The sequence below is a fragment of the Tachypleus tridentatus genome, chromosome 10 (genome assembly GCF_004210375.1).
Source record: "Tachypleus tridentatus isolate NWPU-2018 chromosome 10, ASM421037v1, whole genome shotgun sequence".
NCBI lineage: Eukaryota > Metazoa > Arthropoda > Merostomata > Xiphosura > Limulidae > Tachypleus > Tachypleus tridentatus.
Window position 1 is genome coordinate 177570828 of NC_134834.1, and position 23336 is coordinate 177594163.

Below are 23336 nucleotides of genomic sequence, written 5' to 3' on the forward strand. Positions count from 1 at the left end.
CCAGCTTTGAAACACTTCCTGGGTGATGTAGTTGTGGTGAAGTATTATCCCAAAGAAAAATTTTCAAAATTACTTCGGATCAGCTTCAACCAATATTTTACCACATCCTGACCAGTCAAAGTCGAGGAGACAAAAGTAAAAAAAAACCTGACGTTGAGTCCTGAGCCATCCGAAAGCGTGATCACAAAAATAGTATTATTTTCAAATGAAGTTGGGGAATTACTTATTTGTTTTAAGTTTCGAGTTTTTTAACTATCATTATTTATTTATTTTTCCTTGGACTTTACGATATTGAGTTGTTACCAGCAGAAATCTGCAAAATATTTGTAATCATATTAGTGTCTTTATTGCAATGATACTTCTATAAATACAAGATTTCTAGAAGAAAACAAAAGAATTCTAATCGCAGTTACCAAAATCTCCGCCGCACCAAACATGCTCGCTCTTTCAGCCGTTTGGGTGTTATAATGTTATGGTCAATCCCACTATTCGTTGGCAAAAGAGTAGCCCAAGAGTTAGCGGTGGGTGATGATGACTACCCTCCAGTCTTACACTGCTAAATTAGGGACGGCTAGCGCAGATAGCCCTCGTGTAGCTTTGCGCGAAATTCAAAACAAACCCAAATCTCTCCTCCCATCCCTAAGTTGCACATTGGAATGTCTATGCACTTACAACGTTAGAAACTAGGTTTCGATACCCATGGTGGGAAGACCACAGATGGCATATTGTTTAGCTTTGTACGTAATTACAAACAGACACCAAAATAAATAAATACACTCTTAAGCCTAACTTTATTTAATCCTTTATAAAGTACGGCCTTTATTTAATAAAGAAATAAAGGAACACCGTAAATTTTTGCTTTAGTTTAGTTAGGATTAAACTTTACCGTACTTGATACTATCAATAAATATACATTTAATGTTATTCTATGACCTAACGTTAGACCTTTATAAAACTTTGATAAGCTTTTAAAATGTTGTTGAACAAAATGTTTGCTGAAGAATATTTACATCCATTGGAGTGAAGTGCGCGCGCATTTTCAAGACAGATAAAAACAGGTATGTTGTATACAATATTATTCAGTATGATTTTTTTCCTACAATTGTTATTTCTAGCATTCATTACAATACTATCATCTAGCAGATGTGTTAGATTTTCAAAAAAACTTCACAAGGCACTGAGTCGTATGTCAAAGCCAGATAAATAAATCGAGGAAACTATTACATAATTTTCTAAATATTTCTTTAAAAATCTTTTATTTATTTCACATTTGTCCGTTTACGTCCATTCTTCTTAAGCGGGAGACAAAAACTCGTGTAATTTTATAAAACTACAAAAGCGAAAAATAAGCTTTGGATATTTCTATTCATCTTAATTACGTGATTTTTCATCATGCGTGATGGATAAGTTCCATCAAAGTGGCGAAGACAGTGTTGACACAGCGTTCCTGTGCATTTTATCCATTAGTTGTATGTTTGGTTAGGGTTAGGTATATCGTAAAAGGTCCATGTAAAGAACAAATAGTTGTACCACGTGATCGACTGTAGTGTCACTTGCGAATGAAGCTAGCAAATAAAGAAAAACAAAGAACAGAAGATGGTACAACACTAAGATGTTGAAAATCAATGGGAAGATGACAAAGAAACAAAGATATCAAAGATATTTTGTTGAAGATTGTGAGAAGGAAAACGTATTTTAAACGTAGACGTAGATGCAATTAGAATGAAATATTAAAACTAACGAAACACTGAAGACAGTTTTATCTCTTCTTATTTTTTATTGTTGGGCCATTTGAAATTTTGGTTATAGCATCATTAAACCTGCAGAAACTTTACCAAAAGATTAAGGCTTAATGGAGATAATATAGCCAACACATTCGACAGTATACTTACAAAATAAAATTCCACAACCAATAACATTAAAACTAATGAAAAGTAAAATTCGTCTAGATTAAAAAAAAAAAAGGTTCATATACTCTAACACAGTGGTTCCCAACCAGGGGTGCGCGATAGCGTTCTAAGGGGTAAGAGATTTTATTTCATGCATGGATGAAAATTTATTTTTTTGTAGGCCATGTAGGGTTTATGCAACTTTTAGTTTGTTGTAATATTTGTTATTTACCAAATGTTTCGATTTTGTTTATATATCATTAAAAACTAATTATAAAAATTAGTTTTGGCCACCTTCACCCTTATTCTTAAATAAAAAATTACTGTGAGGGGTGCGAGAACATGTTAAATTTTTTTAGGGGTGCGGGGCATAAAAAAGGTTAGGAACCATTGCTCTAACACATTACCCAACGATAATTGAATATATAAATTTGAAAAGCGTAAAGGTTTTTGTCTTTGTTTGTAGTTAACATAAGACCAACGTTGATTTGCTCTAACCAATATAAAAACACAATGAGTTACCTGTGTTGTGCCCACCACGAGTGTCGAACCTCGGTTCCTAGTGTTATAAATCTGCAGACTTATTGCTGTAAGGCCCGGCATGGCCAGGAGGTCAGGGCGCTCGAATAGTAATCTAGGGTAGTGGATACGAATCCCTGTCACAAAAGACATGCTCGCCCTTTCAGCCGTGGGAGCATTATAACGTGACACACATTATAATGAGGCCCCACATTCGTTGGTAAAAAGAGTAGCCGAAGAGTTGGCGGCAGATGTTGATAACTAGGTGCCTTCCCTCCAGTCTTTTACTGCTAAATTATGGATAAAGGTTTTTTGTTAGTTCGACTGTAAATAAAGGATGCTATTTAAAATTATGACAATCCCATTAGGGTAACACATCCATGGCAATGTTATGTATAAGAACGAAGTGAATCCTTGACGTATTGTGTACGTAATTCTTTCATAAAACATATCAATATCTGAATCATCATGATTTGCACGTCTTCACTTAGAATTATTTATTTTCTTGAGAAACTTTCATCTTTTAAAAACTATATTGGTCTTTGATTTAAACAAAGCTTTGTCTGTTTTCCATTCAAACATATTTGCATATTTTATATCAGGACATATCGAATGATAAAAGGATTAAGCGTTTGAAGACGCTCTGGAATAATTAATAATTCAAGAATAAATAGAGGATAAGATGTTTCTTTGATTTCTTATCGTCATCCAGTTCTGTGTCTTTGTCGAGCAAATGAAATGTGATCAAATTATAACCTGGTTTTCAACTTTCTCTCTGTCTTCTGAGGCCCCACATGGTGAGGTGGCTAGAATGCTCGACTCATAATCCGAGGGCCGCGGGTTCGAATCCCCGTCACACCAAACATGCTCACCATTTCAGCCGTGGGAACGTTATAATGGTACGGTCAATCCCACTATTCGTTGGAAAAAGAATAGCCCAAGAGTTGGCGGTAGGTGGTGATGACTAGCTGCCTTCCCTCTAGTCTTACACTGCTAAATTAGGAACGGCTAGCGTAGATAGCCCTCGTGTAGCTTTGCGCGAAAATTCAAAACAAACAAACAAAGATGACAAATCACTTGACGCAGGTAATCAGACGTCTTTCCCAGTAACCAAATAATTTTGCTGGAATATTAAAGAACAGCCTGAGTAGCCCAAGAGTTGGTGGTGATGATTAGCTGTCTTTCCGCTAGTCTTACGTTGCTAAATTAGGGACGGCTAGTGCAGATAGCACTCGAGTAGCTATGCACGAAATTCAAAACAAAAAACAAACAAAACCTCTGTCTTCTGTGTGTTGCCGGTTTTTGTTTGCTGTAAAATGCTTGCGTGAATGGTCTTCTTTGATTCTGTTATGGATAATGAAAATGTAAGCTGTATGTGGTTACTTTAGGGTTATGGGTGAGCTATGAGAACGACGGTAAGACCACTCTATTTGATAGTCAAAAGTTAGCAAAGGGTTGTGATTACCTGCGTTCTAATTGGTCTATTATTTCTAGAATAGAACAGGAGTTAGCGGTGGATAATATTGACTATCTGTCTTGTAAATAGTCTATTAGTTCTGAAATAGGTCTAGGTTTGGTGGTGGATGCTGTTGACTAGCTTTATTCTCTTTAGTTTATCAGCTCAAAATTAGGTATGATTAGTGCAGGTAGCCCTGGTGTAGCTTTGCGCGAATGTTCGTAAACAAAATTTAGCTCAAAATTATTTTTTTGCGTAAACTATAAAACCAAGGAACTTGTGATAAATGTTATTCTACGAGTATTCGTTATGTCAGGTTTTTATTAAGTTGTCTCAGTTTAAACATTTTAAATTAGACTCAGAAATTTTCAGGTCTTCGTATCACGCATGCGTCATTCTATCTTATAAAACAAATGCAAAGACAAATAAATGTTAGTATTACGTATTTTCAAATAGAATACAGACCACTTCATACTTTAAGTTTTGGATGCTCCTACCTATAAATATTTATGTATATACATATGAAAAATATGCAGACTAGTAGAAAAGTTCCGCAGAATAAATAAATTATGCAATTATAAAACAATTAAGTTGTTAAAATTTAAAAATATGGCACTTAACATAACGTAAAAGTAGTCCTATTGTACACATCAACTTCTGGTATGATGTATGATCACATCTGGTACGACTGATTAACACGATTCTTTAATGACAAATTAATATTGATATCAGAATAAATGGATCCATTCAGATATCAAAGGTAACTGAACGACAGTACATCACAGATATTTGCATAGGCGATTTTAAAAGTCATTTGCCTACTTATTACCTCAGTCACAGAAGGTGGACAGAGGTTATGTTTTTACATTTGTCTGTGTGTGTTTGTCAGGAAGATTTTTCGAAAACGACTGAATGGACTTGGACAAAAGTTGGACCACATTCAGACTATGAACCAACTAAGAAGTTTATTAGATTTTAATAAATCTAGATTGAAGGTAAAGGTCACAGCAAGGTAACAAATTTAAAAAAAAATCTGTATCTCTTGACATGGAGACCGATTTTTCTAAAAAAATCTTTATCTTTTAACATGGGGACCGATTTTTTTCCTAAAAAAATCTATATCTCTTAACATGGGGACCGACTTTTCATAATAATTTTGCTTTATAAATCAGTAAAAAATAAACGGATTTTGATGACACTTGGTGGATATACGTAGAATATTATTCTTTATTGTTCTGTCAAAAATGGTCCGTGTCTGTTTATAAAGTCGGACGCATTTACGTGGTTTTTGAAAGCCGAATACGATAAACGCTTTCTAGTGGAAGTAATGCGCCCGTCTGAGAGCCTATTTACATTTTTGGTATTTTCAAATCCAAAATGACTTATTGGAAAAACAAATGGTGTTAAATTATCTTAAGTGATGTATGTGTCGTTAAGTTAATCTACCTTTAATGTGCACTGAAATATTTGTTTTTAATTGGTATTAAAAATGCATTCATTAATGTATTTGTTTTTTGTCGCATATAATGTTAAACCTGAGGCCTCAGACTTCAGATAACATACTTTTCCCTCTACGAAAATTGAGAACTTAAGTGCTAATAGTCAGTTGTTTTGAACAAGTGTGGAGGCCTACGTTATGTTCTGTTTACTTTTCATATAGCCTTGACAACCAATAGAGATAGAGCGAGGGTTAGGGTTTGAAAACAGGCGCGTGTTCATATGATACAGCCTCGACAACCAGCAGCGATAGCCTGTAGATTAGGGCTTGAGAGTAGACGCACGTTCATCATGGGACAGCCTCGACATTCAAAAGTGATAAACTGATGATTAGGAATTGAGAACAGACGCACATTCAAATGTTAATTTATTTAAGTGTTGGTGTCATAAGAACAAATCTAAAGGGAATGGAATTAGTTGCCGGAACATTTGAGTCTCCTTGGCAACCATGTGTTTATATACACTCTTAACTTGCGAGCAGGAATGGACAAACAAAAATCTGGTTACAGTTGGTCATATCATTACAGAGGTCATATCCATAAACTAAAAAATATTGATTTCTAAAAATATATTTATAATCCAAACGTTAAAGATCCCGTATGTTGTTATTTAGAAGAGAGACACAAACATAAAAACGTTTTTTTTTTTCAAATGCATAAACACCGAAATCATAACAGAAAATGATTGTCATACATGAAACCTCTATATAACTTACGGTTTATATAATAACGTCTCTCCAGTAACCATCCTGATTACTATGAAACACGTCTCCTCTAATAATTGAAGGGCCCGGCATGGCCTAGCGCGTAAGGCGTGCGACTCGTAATCCGAGGGTCGCGAGTTCGCGCCCGCGTCGCGCTAAACATGCTCGCCCTCCCAGCCGTGGGGTTGTATAATGTGACGGTCAATCCCACTATTCGTTGGTAAAGAGTAGCCCAAGAGTTGGCGGTGGGTGATGATGACTAGCTGCCTTCCCTCTAGTCTTACACTGCTAAATTAGGGACGGCTAGCACAGATAGCCCTCGAGTAGCTTTGTGCGAAATTTCCAAACAAACAAACAAACAATCTAATAATTGATCTTGGAGAATGAGTGGACTAGTGACTAGTGTACTCCAACTGCCAAAAAGAAGGTTTAACTTTGAATTTCTGCATAGTTTTATACTTAACAACGAACAAATAAATACGTCTGAAGGTTTGTATCGCTAAAAATCGAGTTTCAATTCCCACGATGGGTAGAGCACATGTAGCTCATTATGTAGGTTTGTGCTTAACAACAAACAAACATATTCTCTAGTTTATTATTTCAAAATTAAAGACGGCTATGTTCAAATAGTCCTTGTACAGCTTTGCTCGAAAACCTGATACAAACTAACATTAATATTTCCTAACCTAATTTTGTATCCGGTTATCTCATGTCGACTTTTCTCTGTGCAAGGAATACAGAACTCTGTGAAACGATTAGTGAAAAACACTTGGTACAAAATTTCTAGCATTTATCTTAGTTTATGATGAATATTATCGAATTACATACAGTTTTCATTAATTTGGTTATAGGACTCGTGTGTCAGTACTTAATTTTGTCATAAATTTATACTGCATTCCCTGAAAACAAGATACAGTTTTCATTAGTTTGGTTATATGACTCGTGTGTCAGTACTTAATTTTGTTATAAACTTATACTGCATGCCCTAGAAACTATTAACAGTTAGAATAAAAGTAATAGGAAGGACTAAAAATGGAGTTAATGAACAATCAGTTTTTGTATTTGAGTGAGTGTGCGTCAGGTTACTTTCGAATGGCACGAAAGTTCGTTTGATTAGCTCACACACAAAAAGCTTTCGATAGATGCCGCCACCATACACAAGGGAGCAGCCGTTATTGGTCTTTAAAGGCAGATGAGGAACAATAACTACAAATCCGATAGTATATCGAATGATATTCGTACTTTGAGTGTGTGAAACAAAATATACCTTTACTTAATGAAGAAGAGGGTAGGCGGAGGGTATTTATTTACAGGAGCTCACCAGTGATGTTGTTTTGTTTTTGATTAGATAAAAGCTTCCACCTATAGCGGTGGCTGAGCGGCAATTCTGAGGACTTTAACATTAAAAATATAACTTCTATATTCGCAGTAGGCAGAGAACAGACAGTCCATTTTGCGACAGCTTGTTTGTTTTGAATTTCGTGCAAGTCTACCAGAGAGCCATCTGCGCTCGCCGTCCTTAATTTAGTAATATAATACTAAAGGGACGGCAACTAGTCATTACTACTCACGACCAATTTTTAGGCTATTCTTTTTCAATAAATAGTGGGATTGACCGTAAAGTTATAACGACCCCACGGCTAAAAGGACGAGTACGTTTATTGTGACGGGGATTCGAACACGCGAACCCTCCACTTACGATTGTAGCGCCCTCACCATTTGGCCATGTCGGGCGGGTTTCACAGTAGAAGAGATCTAGTTATGATTGCAGAGAACCTAATAGTTCAGACTATCAAATTACATGGTTGCCTTTATCAGTGGATACTTAGGAACTAGTTTTTAATAACTATATTTATCTGCCCCATATCACCAGTTTTTGACATTTTCAGTACATATAATCTTCTGTCTTTAAATCTAACCCTCCCGTCGCCGATATTACGTTTTTAGAGATCATCTTTGCAGTGACCAAGCATAGGCGGCTAACACTTCTGGCTCAAGTGATGAATAAGGTACCAGATGGCTGGCTCCGATAGTCGATTACAAGAAGGACTTTCATCGTGAATGTCGAGTAGATTCTTGAACTTTAAGTTGGAGCGTGCGGCAGCTGACACACACTCTCTCTCTCTCGAAAAAAAGTTCTAAGTACTATATGAATGAGCCCAAACCTTTTAATAACTTTCACATTTTAGTTTTAGCTTTAGAGTTGTAAAGTTTTATGTTATATAATTTCATTCTTTTTCATGTGTAGATAAGTAGATAAGAAACATAGGAGTAAGAGACAAAAGACTGATATATGAACTTTTAACTCAAAAAAAAAAGACACCATGATTGTTGAAACGATCCGACGTACGATGCTCCAGTGTAGAGCGTGGACTACCTGTCTAGTCACATATCCCATTATGAATTGTTCCCGACGCCAAGATGCACTTCAGACTCTTCTTATATCATTTATTGAAACCAGCAAGACTTGATAAATGAAAGAACAAAAACAGTACTTTCTCGTACTTGTTTAACATTAAATATATAAGCAGATTCACACATGTTTCATTCATTCAAAATGTTTATTATACGTCTTTTAAAAAGACCAATCAGATACCAACGAACAATAAGGACAATTGATTCATCTTAATTTCGCTAAAAGTATTCGATATCATAGTTGATCGTCTATGATAATTCAAAACGTTATTTGTCAAAATAAGCTGAACCTAAGACGCTTCAGTAATGTTGAACTTTAGTTGTCATAGTAATATAAAACGTTATATGACATATTAACGGATAACTTTAGCTGCTTGAGTAATGTGAAACGTTTGTGTCTACAGTAATGTAAAACCGTTAATTTCCAAAGAAGTGTTATTAAAATTGAGTTTATTATTTTAAAACAGTCACATTTTAAAATACAACGACACTGTACAGTGGACATTTTAAAATTAAACTTATCGTACTTTGCATTAACCAGTTTATCAAGTTAAACTTTTGGATATTTTAAACAAATCCATTTGACGAGTTTGTCACTGAACTTTACCTGATATAAAACAGGCAATTCAGTTTTTACTTGGTATAAAAACAATTAATGACGAACTTTGACTCATCACACTTCTTGCGCGGACGATCTTCAGAAAGTATTCTGATAGAGTATTGACAGTGCTACTTTTAACTAAAAACCGAGACTCACAATAAGCTTAAATCAAGAAAACAACATAATAAAGCTCAGAAGAACTCAGAAAGTGCAGTAAAGTCGTATAATATGATAATAGTGTTCAGAAAACTCCAGCTATTACGGTAAAACCAGACAAAATAAAAATAATACTGGTATTCAGTAGCAATTCAGTTATTGTAGTAATGTTGAAAAAAACAAAACAAAGCATAATAGTCAGTGTGGTAAAGGTGAGGTGAAGAAAGGTTTATTGAAACCTAATGTTAAAAAGGTAATCCTGCTATCAGAATAACATTAAATGAAGTAAGTAGAAAGAAGACAAGTATTACAGATTCAGAAGAGTTGGTTCGGATATGAATAAACTAGAAAATCGAGAAAAAAACAAAGCAGAAGATTCATCATATTTCCAAAATAGAGAATAAAAATATTAACCAAGTTTTTGTTTTATCACTCTGTGTTGGCTAAAATAAGATTTTTAATATCAAAAATAGACTAACTATTCAAAGAATAGAATTAATAAAGTAAAGAGAGAGATATGAAATAACTGTTCAACTGCTTGCAACATTTTTTTTTCAGTCAATGTGCTGAGGATGTTATTCAGTCAAGTCTTTTGTTAGGGTAACAAATGTAAACAGTGGGTTGAGAGGTTGATGCTATTTCATTAACGAGTTGCCAAGCTGTCTTTTGTATGAAAGAAATTAATACAGTGGTAATCATATTAATAAGCCCCAGTAAGGTTTTAAAAACCATTCTTATTTGTCGTTGGTCTAGTCTTCTGGCGAGGGTCACGTGCTGTCAGCCAGCAGGTACGATCAGATAGACAATACAACATCTCCTCGTCTCTCCAGGGAATGCTTTATGGCGATCAATGTAAGTTTGTAATTATGAAAATAGCTTCCCTTTGTAAATGGCTGTTAACACAAACACCTAATTACATTGTATTTAGTGTACACGAGCTGGCAGAACTGTGTGATTCTATAGTGTCGTGCAAGCGGTTCCTTGCAATGGCAAACGCTGTTTGCTCGTATATTTTCTATGCTGAATTTAAGCTTGTGTTTTGTAGACTGTATGTGGTTTTTAAATGCCGAGCGTCTAATCTACCACACACAGTTTTTTTTTTATTTGCTTGTCTTTACAGAATTTTGTACTCGTCACCATGGATACAAAAGTCAGGAAGCTGTTCGAGATAATTACTAATTTACGTAATTACCAAGCTAGAAACTTGCATGTTGTCTGATGTGTTCTGTGTTTACATACATTTCTCAGAAGTCTCTGTGTGTGTGTATGTATACATATATATATATGTATCTGTACATATGTGTTATTCCTTCAGGAATAATTTTGCACTTAAGTTGATTATACCAAAGGTTAATGCGACAAAGAGATAATTTTGGAAACACTTGACAGTAAAGGAAAGACATTTGTTGTTGTTTTAATTGTTCCGAAATTAGGGCCCTTAAATACCTTGTCTTCATTCTGCCTCGGTGTTGTTGAAAATCCTACTTTATGAAGTATAATAGATTTTGCACAAGTATCAGTTCAGTAATCAACCGAGCTAGGAGTGGGCTAATAGTGTTTTCATATTGGGAATCTGAAGATTCATGGTTTAAGACCCATATTAGAAATAAGCGCTTTGGCGTTGTGTGTTGTAAGAATGACGAACATATATTTGTCATGACGAGAGTGTCTTAGTAGTTGTTGTTGACTACCTACCTTCCTTCTTGTGTGACATTTCGAAATTACAAATGATTGTAATAGCCATTATTTACATTTTTGAGAAAATTTCAAACAAAATATTTACATAAAAAAACGGTGTTCTTTTTATCACTGAACTTTTTCTTTTGAAATTATTTCGATAGTTAAAAGCTAGTGAACCAATACAGCATAATTTGTAAAATTTATTCACTTATATCCATGTCGTTAACTCATTAATATTGTTTTCTGATGGTGAAAACAAAATACGTTCTATACCCAATCTGTTGTTTATTATTATCACTCTCTCAAATGTTTCCAGTGTCAGCAGTTAGGACGTTCGAAGGCATCTTATCGTGGTTTTTTTTGACGTGTGCTCTTAGACCTAACAAAAAGAAACCTAAAAAAAGCCCTCTAAATAATAAAGTTCATTTTGATGCTTGTTTTTGAATTTCGCACAAAGCTACTCGAGGGCTATCTGTGCTAGCCGTCCCTAATTTAGCAATGTAAGACTAGAGGGAAGGCAGCTAGTCATCACCACCAACCGCCAACTCTTGGGCTACTCTTTTACTAACGAATAGTGGGATTGACCGCACATTATACTCCCCCACGGCTGGGAGGGCGAGCATGTTTAGCGCGACGCGGGCGCGAACCCGCGATCCTCAGATTACGAGTCGCACGCCTTACGCGCTTGGCCATGCCAGGCCACATTTTGATGCAATATAACAGTCGATCATTTAATTTTAATTTGGATGACATTAAGGTCTTGATCGATTCCTATCATTCCTTGTGCCTCTCCTTACACTGAACAAGAGGTAGCATCTGTTTTCTTGTATTTTGTATTGAGTTTTATTTTAGTAGTCGGGTTTTAACGTGCTCTATAGTACTACATCTTATTGTGAAGAAAGTGTGCTTTTTGAGGCATTAATAACATGGTTAAGTGTTCGGAATTCTTACTGTATTTGTTATCTGTATATTATTGATCTTAGTTTGTGTACAGTCCTCGATTTTAGTTGGGTTTGGTTTTCTTTACTATTTTTATGCCTCCTCTACAGAAGGACGTTTTCTTTACTATTTTTATGCTTTACATTTAGATGACTGAATTTATTTTCTGCAGTTTACTTATGTGCATACTGGGAAGACTGGAAAAAAATACATCAGTGGCGGATTTAAGGTTATGTGGGCCCAGGAGCTAACAATTTTTGAGGGCCCAATATCCTGTGTAATTTTAAATAGAATAAAATTATCAATGGGCCTCTATTAAGACCATGGACTCGGGGCTAATATCCCTGTAGCCCCTACCTAAATACTCCACTGCAATACATGCTGTTTTAAATATGTTAATTTGTGTGTGTGTGTATATATATAATGAAATAAGTAGCTTCAACAATATTAATCACATTAATTGTTACTAGGCAGTTAAAACCAGTACCATAAAACAACAATAAACTTAATATAAAAGAAACATTAAGAATTTTTTAGCAAAACCCATTGTAAGTCCTAGTTGTCCCCTTAATGTCATTAAAGCGGATATTGTAAATGATAATACTATCCAAATGCGTTGGGAATATCTCATCTACAAGATAAACTTCAAACGTTGGTCTTAAACTTGCCAGCAACCATGAAAAATCAGTTGAGGGTATAAAACTAAGTGATTACACCCGCCAAAGGCTTTTCATTATCTGCAGCCAGTCGTGAACATTAATTTAGTAGCAGACATTCCAAACCTGGTTATTTTTGATAAGAAAAAAAATTAATTTTCTCAGAATTCAAACTCTTGAAATTGACATCTTTCAAATCCAAAACTAAAACCAAGTGTTTAAGTATGTATGTCTCATCTATGTAGACAATAATGTTGAGTAGTCGTTGATCGTAATGATAACTTATATCGATACAGCTAATTAAGGATCACAAAGGGAAAATAAATAGGTTAATAAAGAGCACCACCTATCTGTAGGCTTATTTCAGATAACTGTCATACCAGTTATCTTCATATCTGTAGATTTTGTACGTGATCAAGACGTATAGTTCTCATGTTTGTTTTTCACGTTTTGTAACGTTAACAGAAATTTGTTAATCACATTTCTCGGGTCCAGACTATCTGAGTGGCTAAAACAAACACTACAAAACGAGCTCTGTATACTCAAGGCAACTTCTGGCATATTATATATTCACAATAAATGTTTATAGTTCTTGACTTAATGCAAAACATTAGTTCAACTAGAAGAAGAGTGATTATTGACTATACATAATGAAAGTTCTGTTAAGTGTACTATAGATAAAAGGAGGTAAAACGTTTGACCTTCATGCTGGAACTTTCTGCTTGAAAAACATTTTGACTTTACAGAGTCAATAAACCGTCTTGATGACTCTACACTACTCTGCATGGAACATTTTATTATCTATAATTGACACTGCTAACTTTCATTTCACTAAGTCTACAACAAATAACACAATTTCAAAGACGAAAATAGTGCTCTTCAAAGTCAATTGAAACTCAGAGGAGAGCAGGCACGTGACGACGCGTAAGTAGCGCGTGTGCCCTGGAGTTATTGAAAACTTAACCACACATCTGTCTAGATTTATATTTCTATGTGTGTGTATGTTGTTTCCAGCTTTATTTAAAGATACAGTAATCTGTTACCAGGATACAAACAATAAAATCTTAGTTGTACCCAAATCTCTGTCAGAAACTTTTACGGAATATTATATTTAATTTTCAAATTATCATATTTTTATCAAAGCAGTTGTTATAGAAATCCAATAACAAAGGTATAGAAAAGTATTATTTATATTTTCTGACAGCAATTTAACAGGAGTTGAATATGAAACTTTTTATTTCACACTCTCGAAAAAAAAATTGCTGTGAGGTAGTAACGTATCCTCAAATAATAGGAGGGAATGCAAGTCTCACGGACAAACACCTATTCACGGCTTCCTCCTAAACCAAGTTCCGTCAATTTTAATAAACAATCAAAACAGTGTAAATAAGATCATAAAGTTTTTATCGTTAGCTATTTGTGTGTTTAGCCCTGCATAAGATTGTTTGCTTTTGTTTTGAATTTCGCGCAAAGTTACACGAGGGCTATCTGCGCTAGCTGTCCCTAATTTAGCAGTGTAAGACTAAAGTGAAGGCAGCTAGTAATCATCATCCACCGATAACTCTTGGGCTACTCTTTTACTAACGATTAGTGGGATTGATCGTAACATTATAACGCCACCACGGCTGAAAGGGCGAGCATGTTTGGTGTGATGGGGAAATACGTTGCGTAAAAAAATAGAAAACCTACAAATAGCTTTATTTTCGGTTTATTTTTCTGTTGATCTTTTAAACTGTAGCCAAAACCAAATCTTGATTTCTTTAACTCCCAAAGTATGCATTATTTGTGTTTCGTATAGAATCTTTCACGAAACTTCTTCGTGCGAAAACGTTTTCTCGTGATAATGCTCCCTGCCAGTATAGCGGTAAGTCTACGGATTTACAACGGTAAAATAAGGCGTTCGAATCTCCTCGGTAGGCTTAGCAGATAGCACGATGTCGCTTTGTTATACAAAAACACCACACACCAACTTGTGATACATAAATAATGTCACAGTATCTTTATGTTCAATAAGGAGGTGACATCGACTAATACAAACCTTTATATTTCAATTCAAACAGAATATCTTCGTCATAATGTTGAATTAAGATATTTATGTTCATAGAGAGAAAAAAATAAAATACTTTTCATTCCTTGACTTCAACACAACACATCCAAACAAAGATATTACATTTATTTATTAACAGAGAATAATAGAGATATAATATTTGTCTTGACAACACAGCATAACAGAACTATAACATATATTTGGAAACACAATGTAAAAAATATTATGTTTCTTTTAGCTACATAAGATATTAAAATATTTTGTTTGTATTGGTAACACAAAATAATAGAAATATAATGTTTGTCTTGGTTCAGTCAATTTCCTATTTTATATATTTAAATCTACCTTTCAAAATAATTGTCACGTTATGTGACTTTACTTGGCTTCTTGATGACGAGAAACCTTTTCTTAACCTGAAGATGACCTAGGAAGGTCGAAACGTTGTTCTGTCCTTATTAATAAGTGTTGATACCCATACCAGCCGTTCTGAAATACATTTTTACTGGGCTTAATAATAAGCAACAAACAGTAATATAGCGCCATCTATGAGCACATTGCAGTATGAATAACGAGATTGAATACAAGGTTTATTGTGTGACTATGCTTTCTCATTCAAGTTTCAAGGTAATAAATTCCCCAGATCTATAGTTTCGTACTGATATTTTAAGACATTTCAACAGCTGTGATTTAGTAACATATATATATATATATATATATATATATACGCAAATATTCCACCTCATGCAGAAAGCGTTCTATTATAATAAAATAAAGTCCAGAATAAATTTTTAATCTACAAGTAAGAAGTAAACCAGTGTGTACATAATATTAATATATTTTCAGTATTTATAATATCTGGTGGAAACTTCTCCTGACTAAGTTTATCACACTTACCTTTCATTTTTAGTACCACACAAAGATACATTGTAAAACAGTGAACACGTTTCATGATGACCTTGAAGTAAAAATGAATTATAAAGACGGCTGCTGTGTGAATTAAAAATTTAAATAATATAAATTACAGAACAATGTTTCAACTTTCTTAGGCCATATTCAGATTAATAAAGAAAGTTTGCAACTGAACATTTCTGGCCACATGTCTCAGGGACGAGAGAGTGAACTTGTACGAGATTGTAGGCGGCTGTGCTTATTTGGTTTCTCAATACACTGCTGGCCAAGTTTTAAGGCCAATGAACATAAAAAAAATATGCATTTTGCGTTGTTAGACTCAACCACTTATTTGAGTAGAGCTTTGAGTAGATGAAAATAACAAAAGGAAAATAAGAAAAAAACTTTTTTGCATTTAATAGGGAAAAAGTGAACACTATGAAATTAGCCTAAATACTAGTTGGTCAAAAGTTTAAGACCATACTGAAACGAAGCGTTAGTCAGTAAACACGTAAAGAAATTTAGTCAATTGTGTTCAAGTATTAGCGTTGTCAACATCTTCCGCTGACATCTCCTGTGTTGCATTGGGTAAAACATGGCAAAGGCTAAACAGTTAACAGAGTTTGAACGTGGCAGAATTGTCCAACTGCAAAAACAAGGTCTCTCTTAACATGCCATCGCTGGTGAGATTGGGCGTAGTAAAACTGCTGTTGCAAATTTCTTAAAAGACCCTGAAGGATACGGAAGAATTTCAAGCGGTCGGCTCAAGAAAATTTCGCCGGCGTCATTATACTTTATTTTTGCAATAGTAATTAATAAAATTAATTTAGTTTATAGAACAAAAAATTATTGTCTAATAATTATTTAAAGGTGATTATTTGACAAAAAAATAAATAAATAAAACAACTTTGATTTGATAATTGTAACTTAATATCATATTCCTATTCGCACTGCACAAGTTTAATGAAAACCTTCATATTCGAGCTGGGAAACTAAAAGAGAAAATCGAATAACGAAACAAGTCAATTTTTTCGAAGATCGCCATGCTCACCATTGTTGAAAAGTCTTCTTTTTTCTCGTCAACATATCAGTAACAGCACTGAAGGCACATTCAACCAAGTATGTGGTCGAAAATGGCAGAAGTACTTGAAAGGTCTGCATAGCTAATTTGTTACATTTGACACTGGCTTGGGGATCCAGCCATATCAGTTGTTTTGTTGAGACATGAAGCGGTTTCATGCTGTCATCGTTCTGTAAGTCCATCGACTCTTCCATCAGATTAGAGTCCATAGCCAGATACTTATTGTTTTTGCAGTTAAAAAGAAATGACTGAGTAATCCAAGAGGGAAAGTTCAACTGTTGGAGATTGGAAAATTTGTCATTCGAGTCAACATGCAGGTTGAGAAGTTGATCGGAGATGATTCGGAAAAGCCTAAGAATCCTCCCAAGGGGGTCCAAGTGGAACCCGTTGAGAACCATTGGACTAGAGGAAATACAACTAGTTAACAGCAACCACCATAAACTCTTGGACTACTTAATAACGCCCCAGCATTAAAATCTACACATGAGACTTTTTATGAAATCAAACTACAATTCCTAGTTGTATTAAAATCACATTTCCAGGAACCTATATACAGAAAGAGATGAGTGGGGAAATTTCTTTAAGTTTAATGATGTTATGAATCTACAAAAAAGTCACAAATTGTCGTATTATGTAAACATTTGAAAGTCTGATTCTTACAAGTTACAAAACTTGTATTCATTCCCAATATGAGAGTCCAGCCGCAATGGACCAATAATGCCATTGTTGCCCCTAAATATTATTCTATATTAATATGACAAAATAGCGTTTCTTGCGCCTGCCCAAGCATGAGGACCTTGAAGACGAAATTGGTAAGGTAAACAAGGACCCCAGAAACATTTCAAAAAAAGTTTAGGATCGGTGAGAATTAATTTTAGCAAGTTAGGCTTTGCGTTGATGAGACAAGCTGTCTCATCCATAAGAGGTATCCAATCAACCACAATGGTGTAGCGAATGTTGTCCGGGTAGCGACGAGTTATCATGTCCATTTTCTTCTTGATATCACTTAACATTTGTTTTACTGAGGGAAGACAAACTTTCTTATTCATTAACAAAGCAAACCATCGAGCTTGGATTTCAGCAATGGGGAACAAAGAACCTACAGGTTGAGCCAGAGCTATCATGCCAAGAGTAGGGTGTTTTAATCTGATGGGAACTACATACTTATACAATTCCAGTTTTTGTTTTCTAATAGAAACTATTTTCTGGTCTAAAAATGGAAACTTGATATCGTAACCAGTTGCTAAAATTACGATGTCGACCTCATACTCTGTTTCTTCTCCTTCAAAAACTACTCCATTCTCAGTGAATTTCCGAATGTTTCCCTTCACTGTGACAGCTCCACTCTGAATCACGTGTCGCAGTTCATCGTTGACTGTGGAACGTTGTTCTAGAATGGAACGTTTGCATCTAAAACAGTATGGAGAATGGCCAGTTTCTTTGCCAACAAACGTATCAACAAAGTAACGCAGTAGCTTATATGGTGTATAAAACCAAATTAAATTCCACCACCGTCGAAAAAGCGAAGCATCCAATGGTTTACCACCAGGACTAGTTCTGGGAATAATCCAACATCCATTCCTCACACTTAGATATACCTTGAGGTGAGAAAAATAGATCTTATTCAAGTATTCAGTGCAATTCTTAAAGTTTATAAAGACTCTAGTCTTACAGATATAAGATTCAATGTGATGTCATAAAAACAAACACAAAAACTTTTATTCCTTAAATTAAGTAGTTTGGACAACATTTTTCGGATTTGCAAACATGCGTAATTTTAAGAATACAGCATATTTTTATACTATAAAAACTCATGTAACTGTTAAATCAATATTTATTAATGAAAATTTTGAGTGAAAGCCAAAAAGAATGTTAGTGTCTACTGCTGTTACCTTTAAAATAAAGATTAATTTACCACACTACATTCTGAAATTGATTAAACTGCATAATATTTTCTTAAAAAAACCTCTTTTGGGAAGGTGATTTATAACAATCATATAAAAAACAAATATATATATATATTTCGAATGTTGCTGTTTCCTACCTTTTATTTAACGACAGTGGATAACCTTTCTTAACTACAATTTAAACTTACAAAAACAATATAAACTAAGAACAATAACTATGAGTTAACAACTGACGTTTGGTTTAAAGGACTATTCTCTAACGTTGAAATTCAAATTAATTTGAGTTCTGTTTAATTTGGTAAATATCGTTTCGAAATAGAAAAGCATAACAACTTATCAATTGCCCACCCATGCTGTTAATGGTATTTTCAGTCATCCCAATGCTTCTTTAAGATACCCAACCATATAAGGTGAGGAATCTAGGATAAGCTCAGGTTACTGTCTCTTTCCACCATTGGACATAAAAGATACAGCGTGGATGGCATCTTCAAGCCTTCCAGTGAACCTGTAAAACCTGTTGTTTGTAGCAGTCTATTCATTAGATTCCAACATCTTGCAATTTTAAGAATGTTTTCACAAAAGTGCTTTTGTACATCTCTTAAAAAAGAAACCCAAGCTATATATAACAAAATATAGACCTATAGTAACACATTCAAAAATAATATAGAGGTTTGAATATGTTTAATGAAACGATATTCGAGCTTGACCACGTCGTTACTATCCATGTTACCAGGTCTGTTCTTGCTCTATCTGATGACCATGCAGCCTAGTTTCTTTGGAATCAGGCTCCGTAGAAACTCCCGCTTGTTAAGAGTTGTGAGGGTTGACTGGGAGGTATGACTGGAATCTTTATCTTACTAAATATTTTATCGTTTCCAGACAGAGATCCTTTTTCGTTGTGAGGTAAATTGTTGAATTGGGTAGTTAAATGGCGATAACGACTGACTTTGTGTTGATGAATTCTAATTCTTCACAAGACTGAATTGGGGTACGACGTGTTTCCGAGCCTTATTTTCAATGGTGTTAGCACCCCATGATGATCCATATCACCTTATTTTTAAATTTCATTGAGTGAAAGAAATATTCTCGTCTTATAAAATTTTAATCCAACTGAGTACATCTTTATGACCTGAAAGAATGAATATTTCACATCGAAAGAGGTTGTTGTAACTTTACATCGGGTGTGGTTTTTCATATGACTTGCTGATTTGCCTATTCAAACTCGTTTTGATATAACGTATTCAGACCTTTGTTAAGTTACCTAAACCTTAATTTCATTAATTAAACGATAATTTGAGCGTGGTATATCCAACGTTGGATATACAAAATCCACTGGACACAAACTATCAAAGGACTTAAAAAGAGAAACAGCTTAGCGGTTATTATGCTTGGCTGCGTATGTAGAGTCTAAGGTCCGAGATGTATTACCATTGAACAAATACCTCACTTACAGCTGTGGATATGTTATTAAAATGTCAGGCTATACATGAAGCCTTGGAGTATCTAACCTGGATATTTTCCGATGTGATTATAAAGTGACAGACTGTACCTAAAACCTAGGAGCTTCTAGCCTTAACATTTAGCTCAAGTGCTAATAGAGAGTCATTGAAGTTAGAAACTACATTTCCTGACTAAAACACGAATATGGATTTGAAACTTAGAAATACTCAATTTTCAATATCTGTAATGCGAAACAACCAGTACGGTTTATACAAAACTATAGTACACTGCAGTCCGCATTGTTTTACTCTCGTATACTTATATAGATTAAGAGAATACAGTGATTAAAAGAGTAAATTAAGCCTAACCTGTTTAGCTATCTGACTTAGCTCCACAGTCACGTCTCCTGCAGAGTTTCCTACACCAACAATCACCACCTTCTTGGCATCATACCCATCTGGTTTCTTGTAACTATGAGTGTGTAACACTTTGCCTTTGAATTTTTCTATTTCTAGAAACGTGGGGATGTACGGAAATACGTGGTGACCAGTGCAAACCATCATTCCGTCAAATATCTCATCAAAATGAACATTGTTTTCAATGTCTCGAATAGTTATTTTCCACTGTCCCGTTTCGTCAAAATCGTGGTTTTGCTCTACTTTAAGAATTTCATGTCGAAACCTAATGTGTCGAACGAGATCAAATTTTTCAGCGTACATCTCAAAGTATTTAAGTAAGTAGCTATTATGCATATAAGTAGGAAAATCCTTTGGTGGCGGGAAATCGCTAAAGGCGCTCATTTCTTTGCTAGTATTTGTTATGGTAGACTTCATCACAGAGCCCACACCTTCAACATCATCCTCTCTGTAGCACCAAAGTCCCCCTATCTGGTCTGTCTTTTCAAAGCACACCGGAAGCAGATCTTCTTCTAGGCAAGCTTTGATGGATGTGAGTCCACTGGATCCAGCTCCAGCTATACAGATCCTTTTTGTTGCTTCCATTATTTACAACGATGTAACTTCGCTATTAGATGATTCCAACGTGTAAAACAAGTAACCTATAAGATAAATTAATATTTATTCTGTGCTATAAATAACGATAACATGTCACACAAGCAGTAAAATGAAACGTAAAAAGCAGTATTAAATATTTATTTCCTGGATATATTCTCAAAACCCAAGTATTCGGACTATTAAACGATTCTTCTCGATGGACTTTCAAATATATCATCTGTTTTGTTATTCAATTATTTATTATGCTTATAGACACTTGGTAGTTATTTCATTATTTGTTTAGGAAACTGCCGAAAATAAATTATGTTGAAAATGTTTAGTTTTAGTGTTTCGTCTTTATTTTTTCTTATAATTGTTTATTTTAGATTCTAAAATAAATTTAGTTTATGATTGTAGCGAAGTTGCCAGATTGAGAAAAAAAAATCTAATTTATAGGAAAAGAAAAACCCGTATTTTGAAATGGGGATTCAGCTTAAAATGGGGAAATTGGTTTCAGTGATTAAACTCTTAAAAGACATTTTAATTCCTTACCTACTTTCTAACAATACGTGACGTAGCAGTCAGTTGTATAGACTTCAGTTTTAACTTTCACCCCGACGTTTGAAGTACATTAATAATTTTCTCTGTGTTTGGTTATTGTAAGCCTGAAATCTTATAAATGTATGCAACAAAACTGTTTTTCATTAAAACTATAATTCCTTGTTTGTTCTAGAAAATGTATACTCATTTTCTCGCCTGTTCAGACAGTCTCCGACATGAAATGAAAGTAGTTACTGGAAACTACGAAATAAAGAAGGAAGACTCAAAAATCGAACTTTAGTATTCTTAGGCCTTAATTTAAAATTTGTTTGCGGACACCTAAACTTATCGAATTTTTTTGTTTTGAGAAAATTCGTGTGCATGAAAATTTGTCTTCCAATTTTAAATTTTTAATTCATATAAACGTAATTTTATGAAAAATATTTTTATTCCATAAATCGTATTATTTTTTATTGTTTCAATGAAATTTTGCAAGTGGCTCGCGGACAAACGGTATATTCGTCGATCTCTGTCTGAGACTCGAGTGGCCTCAAAAGACAAATGAAAATTAAATACAGCAGTAAAGTACAATTCGGAGGAGGCTGCAGGAGCTTTCAGCCAATACCCGAAATGCTGCACATGTTCAAGGACAACGATATATTCTTTACAATAATCAGGAATGACCTGGAGTCTCTACTCCTAGAAACCTAAGTTTATAGAACCCCAGTAAAACATACATATATATACGTAATAACTTTCCACTGATAATCACATTTATTTACTCCTATTTTATGTATTTTTAAGTAATAGTTTACAACAAAATGTTTTTCTATTTTCATATTTGAACGATACCTTACATACAACCTCTTTATCTGTTTATTAAACATGTCCAATAAACTTACGTTTAGTTGTATTAAAGTTCAACGACACAAGAGCTCCAACAGTGAAAACAGCTTAAAATAGTGAAATTTTTATTGACCGCGAGGAGAATTTCGAGAGAAACAGCGGATGACCTTGGAATTTAGTTCTCATTATTGACACGTCGTAATATACGGAGCTACCAATATTTACACAAAGATGAGTATGTCTTGTCTTTGAATATATAAAGTTTGAGTGACATTCGTTCGCAAAACACACAAGACTTAATGAGAGAGAGTTTGATCAATTAGCTATAAGACTACCGAAAGGACAAAACATCAATTTGCCAAAACAAGAAATGTCTAAGATATATCTTGAAAAGGTAATTATAAACAAAAAATGAGCATAAAGTAAAAGTAACGATAGACTTACCCGGCCGTTTGAGGATAAACCTAACAGAGCATACAAGTGAACGACTGTTTACCCTGCGTGATAACAACGAAAAGACTGAAGGAAACGAAGGTCACATGATACACGTTATTTTGATACACGTACTTTGATAGAACGAGGCTGAACATAGTCGTTACAAAATCGGCTAATCTTATTGTAATATGTGAGTGGAGTTGTATTTTTTTCTTCTTAAATTTTCGGGCCACTGCTGTGAATAAAATGCATTGATGTTTAAAAAACCATTATCAAAAGGTAGATATTAATAATCATATGAAAATGAGAAACTTCGGTTCTATGTTCCGTGGTGAAATAAAAGTAAAATTACACTTTGAAACGGTCGGTTATTGCACTCTTAAAGTCGTACACGCTGCTCGAACTATCACATACAGAGGCTGGTATCTGATGTTTGTAATTCTTGAATTAATTCGTTGTGGGTAGGCATAGCACGGATAACTTATTATGTAGGTTTGCGCTTAAGAACAAACAATTAGATTCTTAAATTTTAAATTTCTATGAAATGCTTGTTTTTACTTCATTTCGGTGACTAAAGTATCATCATACTAGTGACATGATAGTTTGCTGTTTTATCAGTACGCTTGTGTATTAATTAAGTAAAAATCGT

General features: G+C 34.4%; 1 protein-coding gene across 1 annotated transcript; it reads right to left on the reverse strand.

The window, feature by feature from the left end:
- Positions 1 to 14481: 14481 nt before the first annotated feature.
- LOC143231017 (flavin-containing monooxygenase 5-like) lies at positions 14482 to 22772 on the reverse strand. Its single transcript, XM_076465482.1, has 3 exons — positions 22697 to 22772; positions 20243 to 20931; positions 14482 to 18125 (listed from the first exon to the last, which is right to left on the reverse strand). Exons 2-3 carry the CDS (start codon positions 20873 to 20875, stop codon positions 17277 to 17279), a joined length of 1482 nt encoding a protein of 493 aa, XP_076321597.1. The 5' UTR covers positions 20876 to 20931; positions 22697 to 22772; the 3' UTR covers positions 14482 to 17276.
- Positions 22773 to 23336: the final 564 nt, after the last annotated feature.

What these genes read in the sequence shown, in the direction of transcription:
- LOC143231017 (XM_076465482.1), bottom strand. Translation starts at nt 20,875, where the DNA reads ATGGAAGCAACAAAAAGGATCTGTATAGCTGGAGCTGGATCCAGTGGA. An exon ending in TAAGTCAGATAGCTAAACAG is followed by an intron (nt 18,126 to 20,242) that starts GTTAGGCTTAAT and finishes TCTCACCTCAAG; the next exon opens with GTATATCTAAGTGTGAGGAA.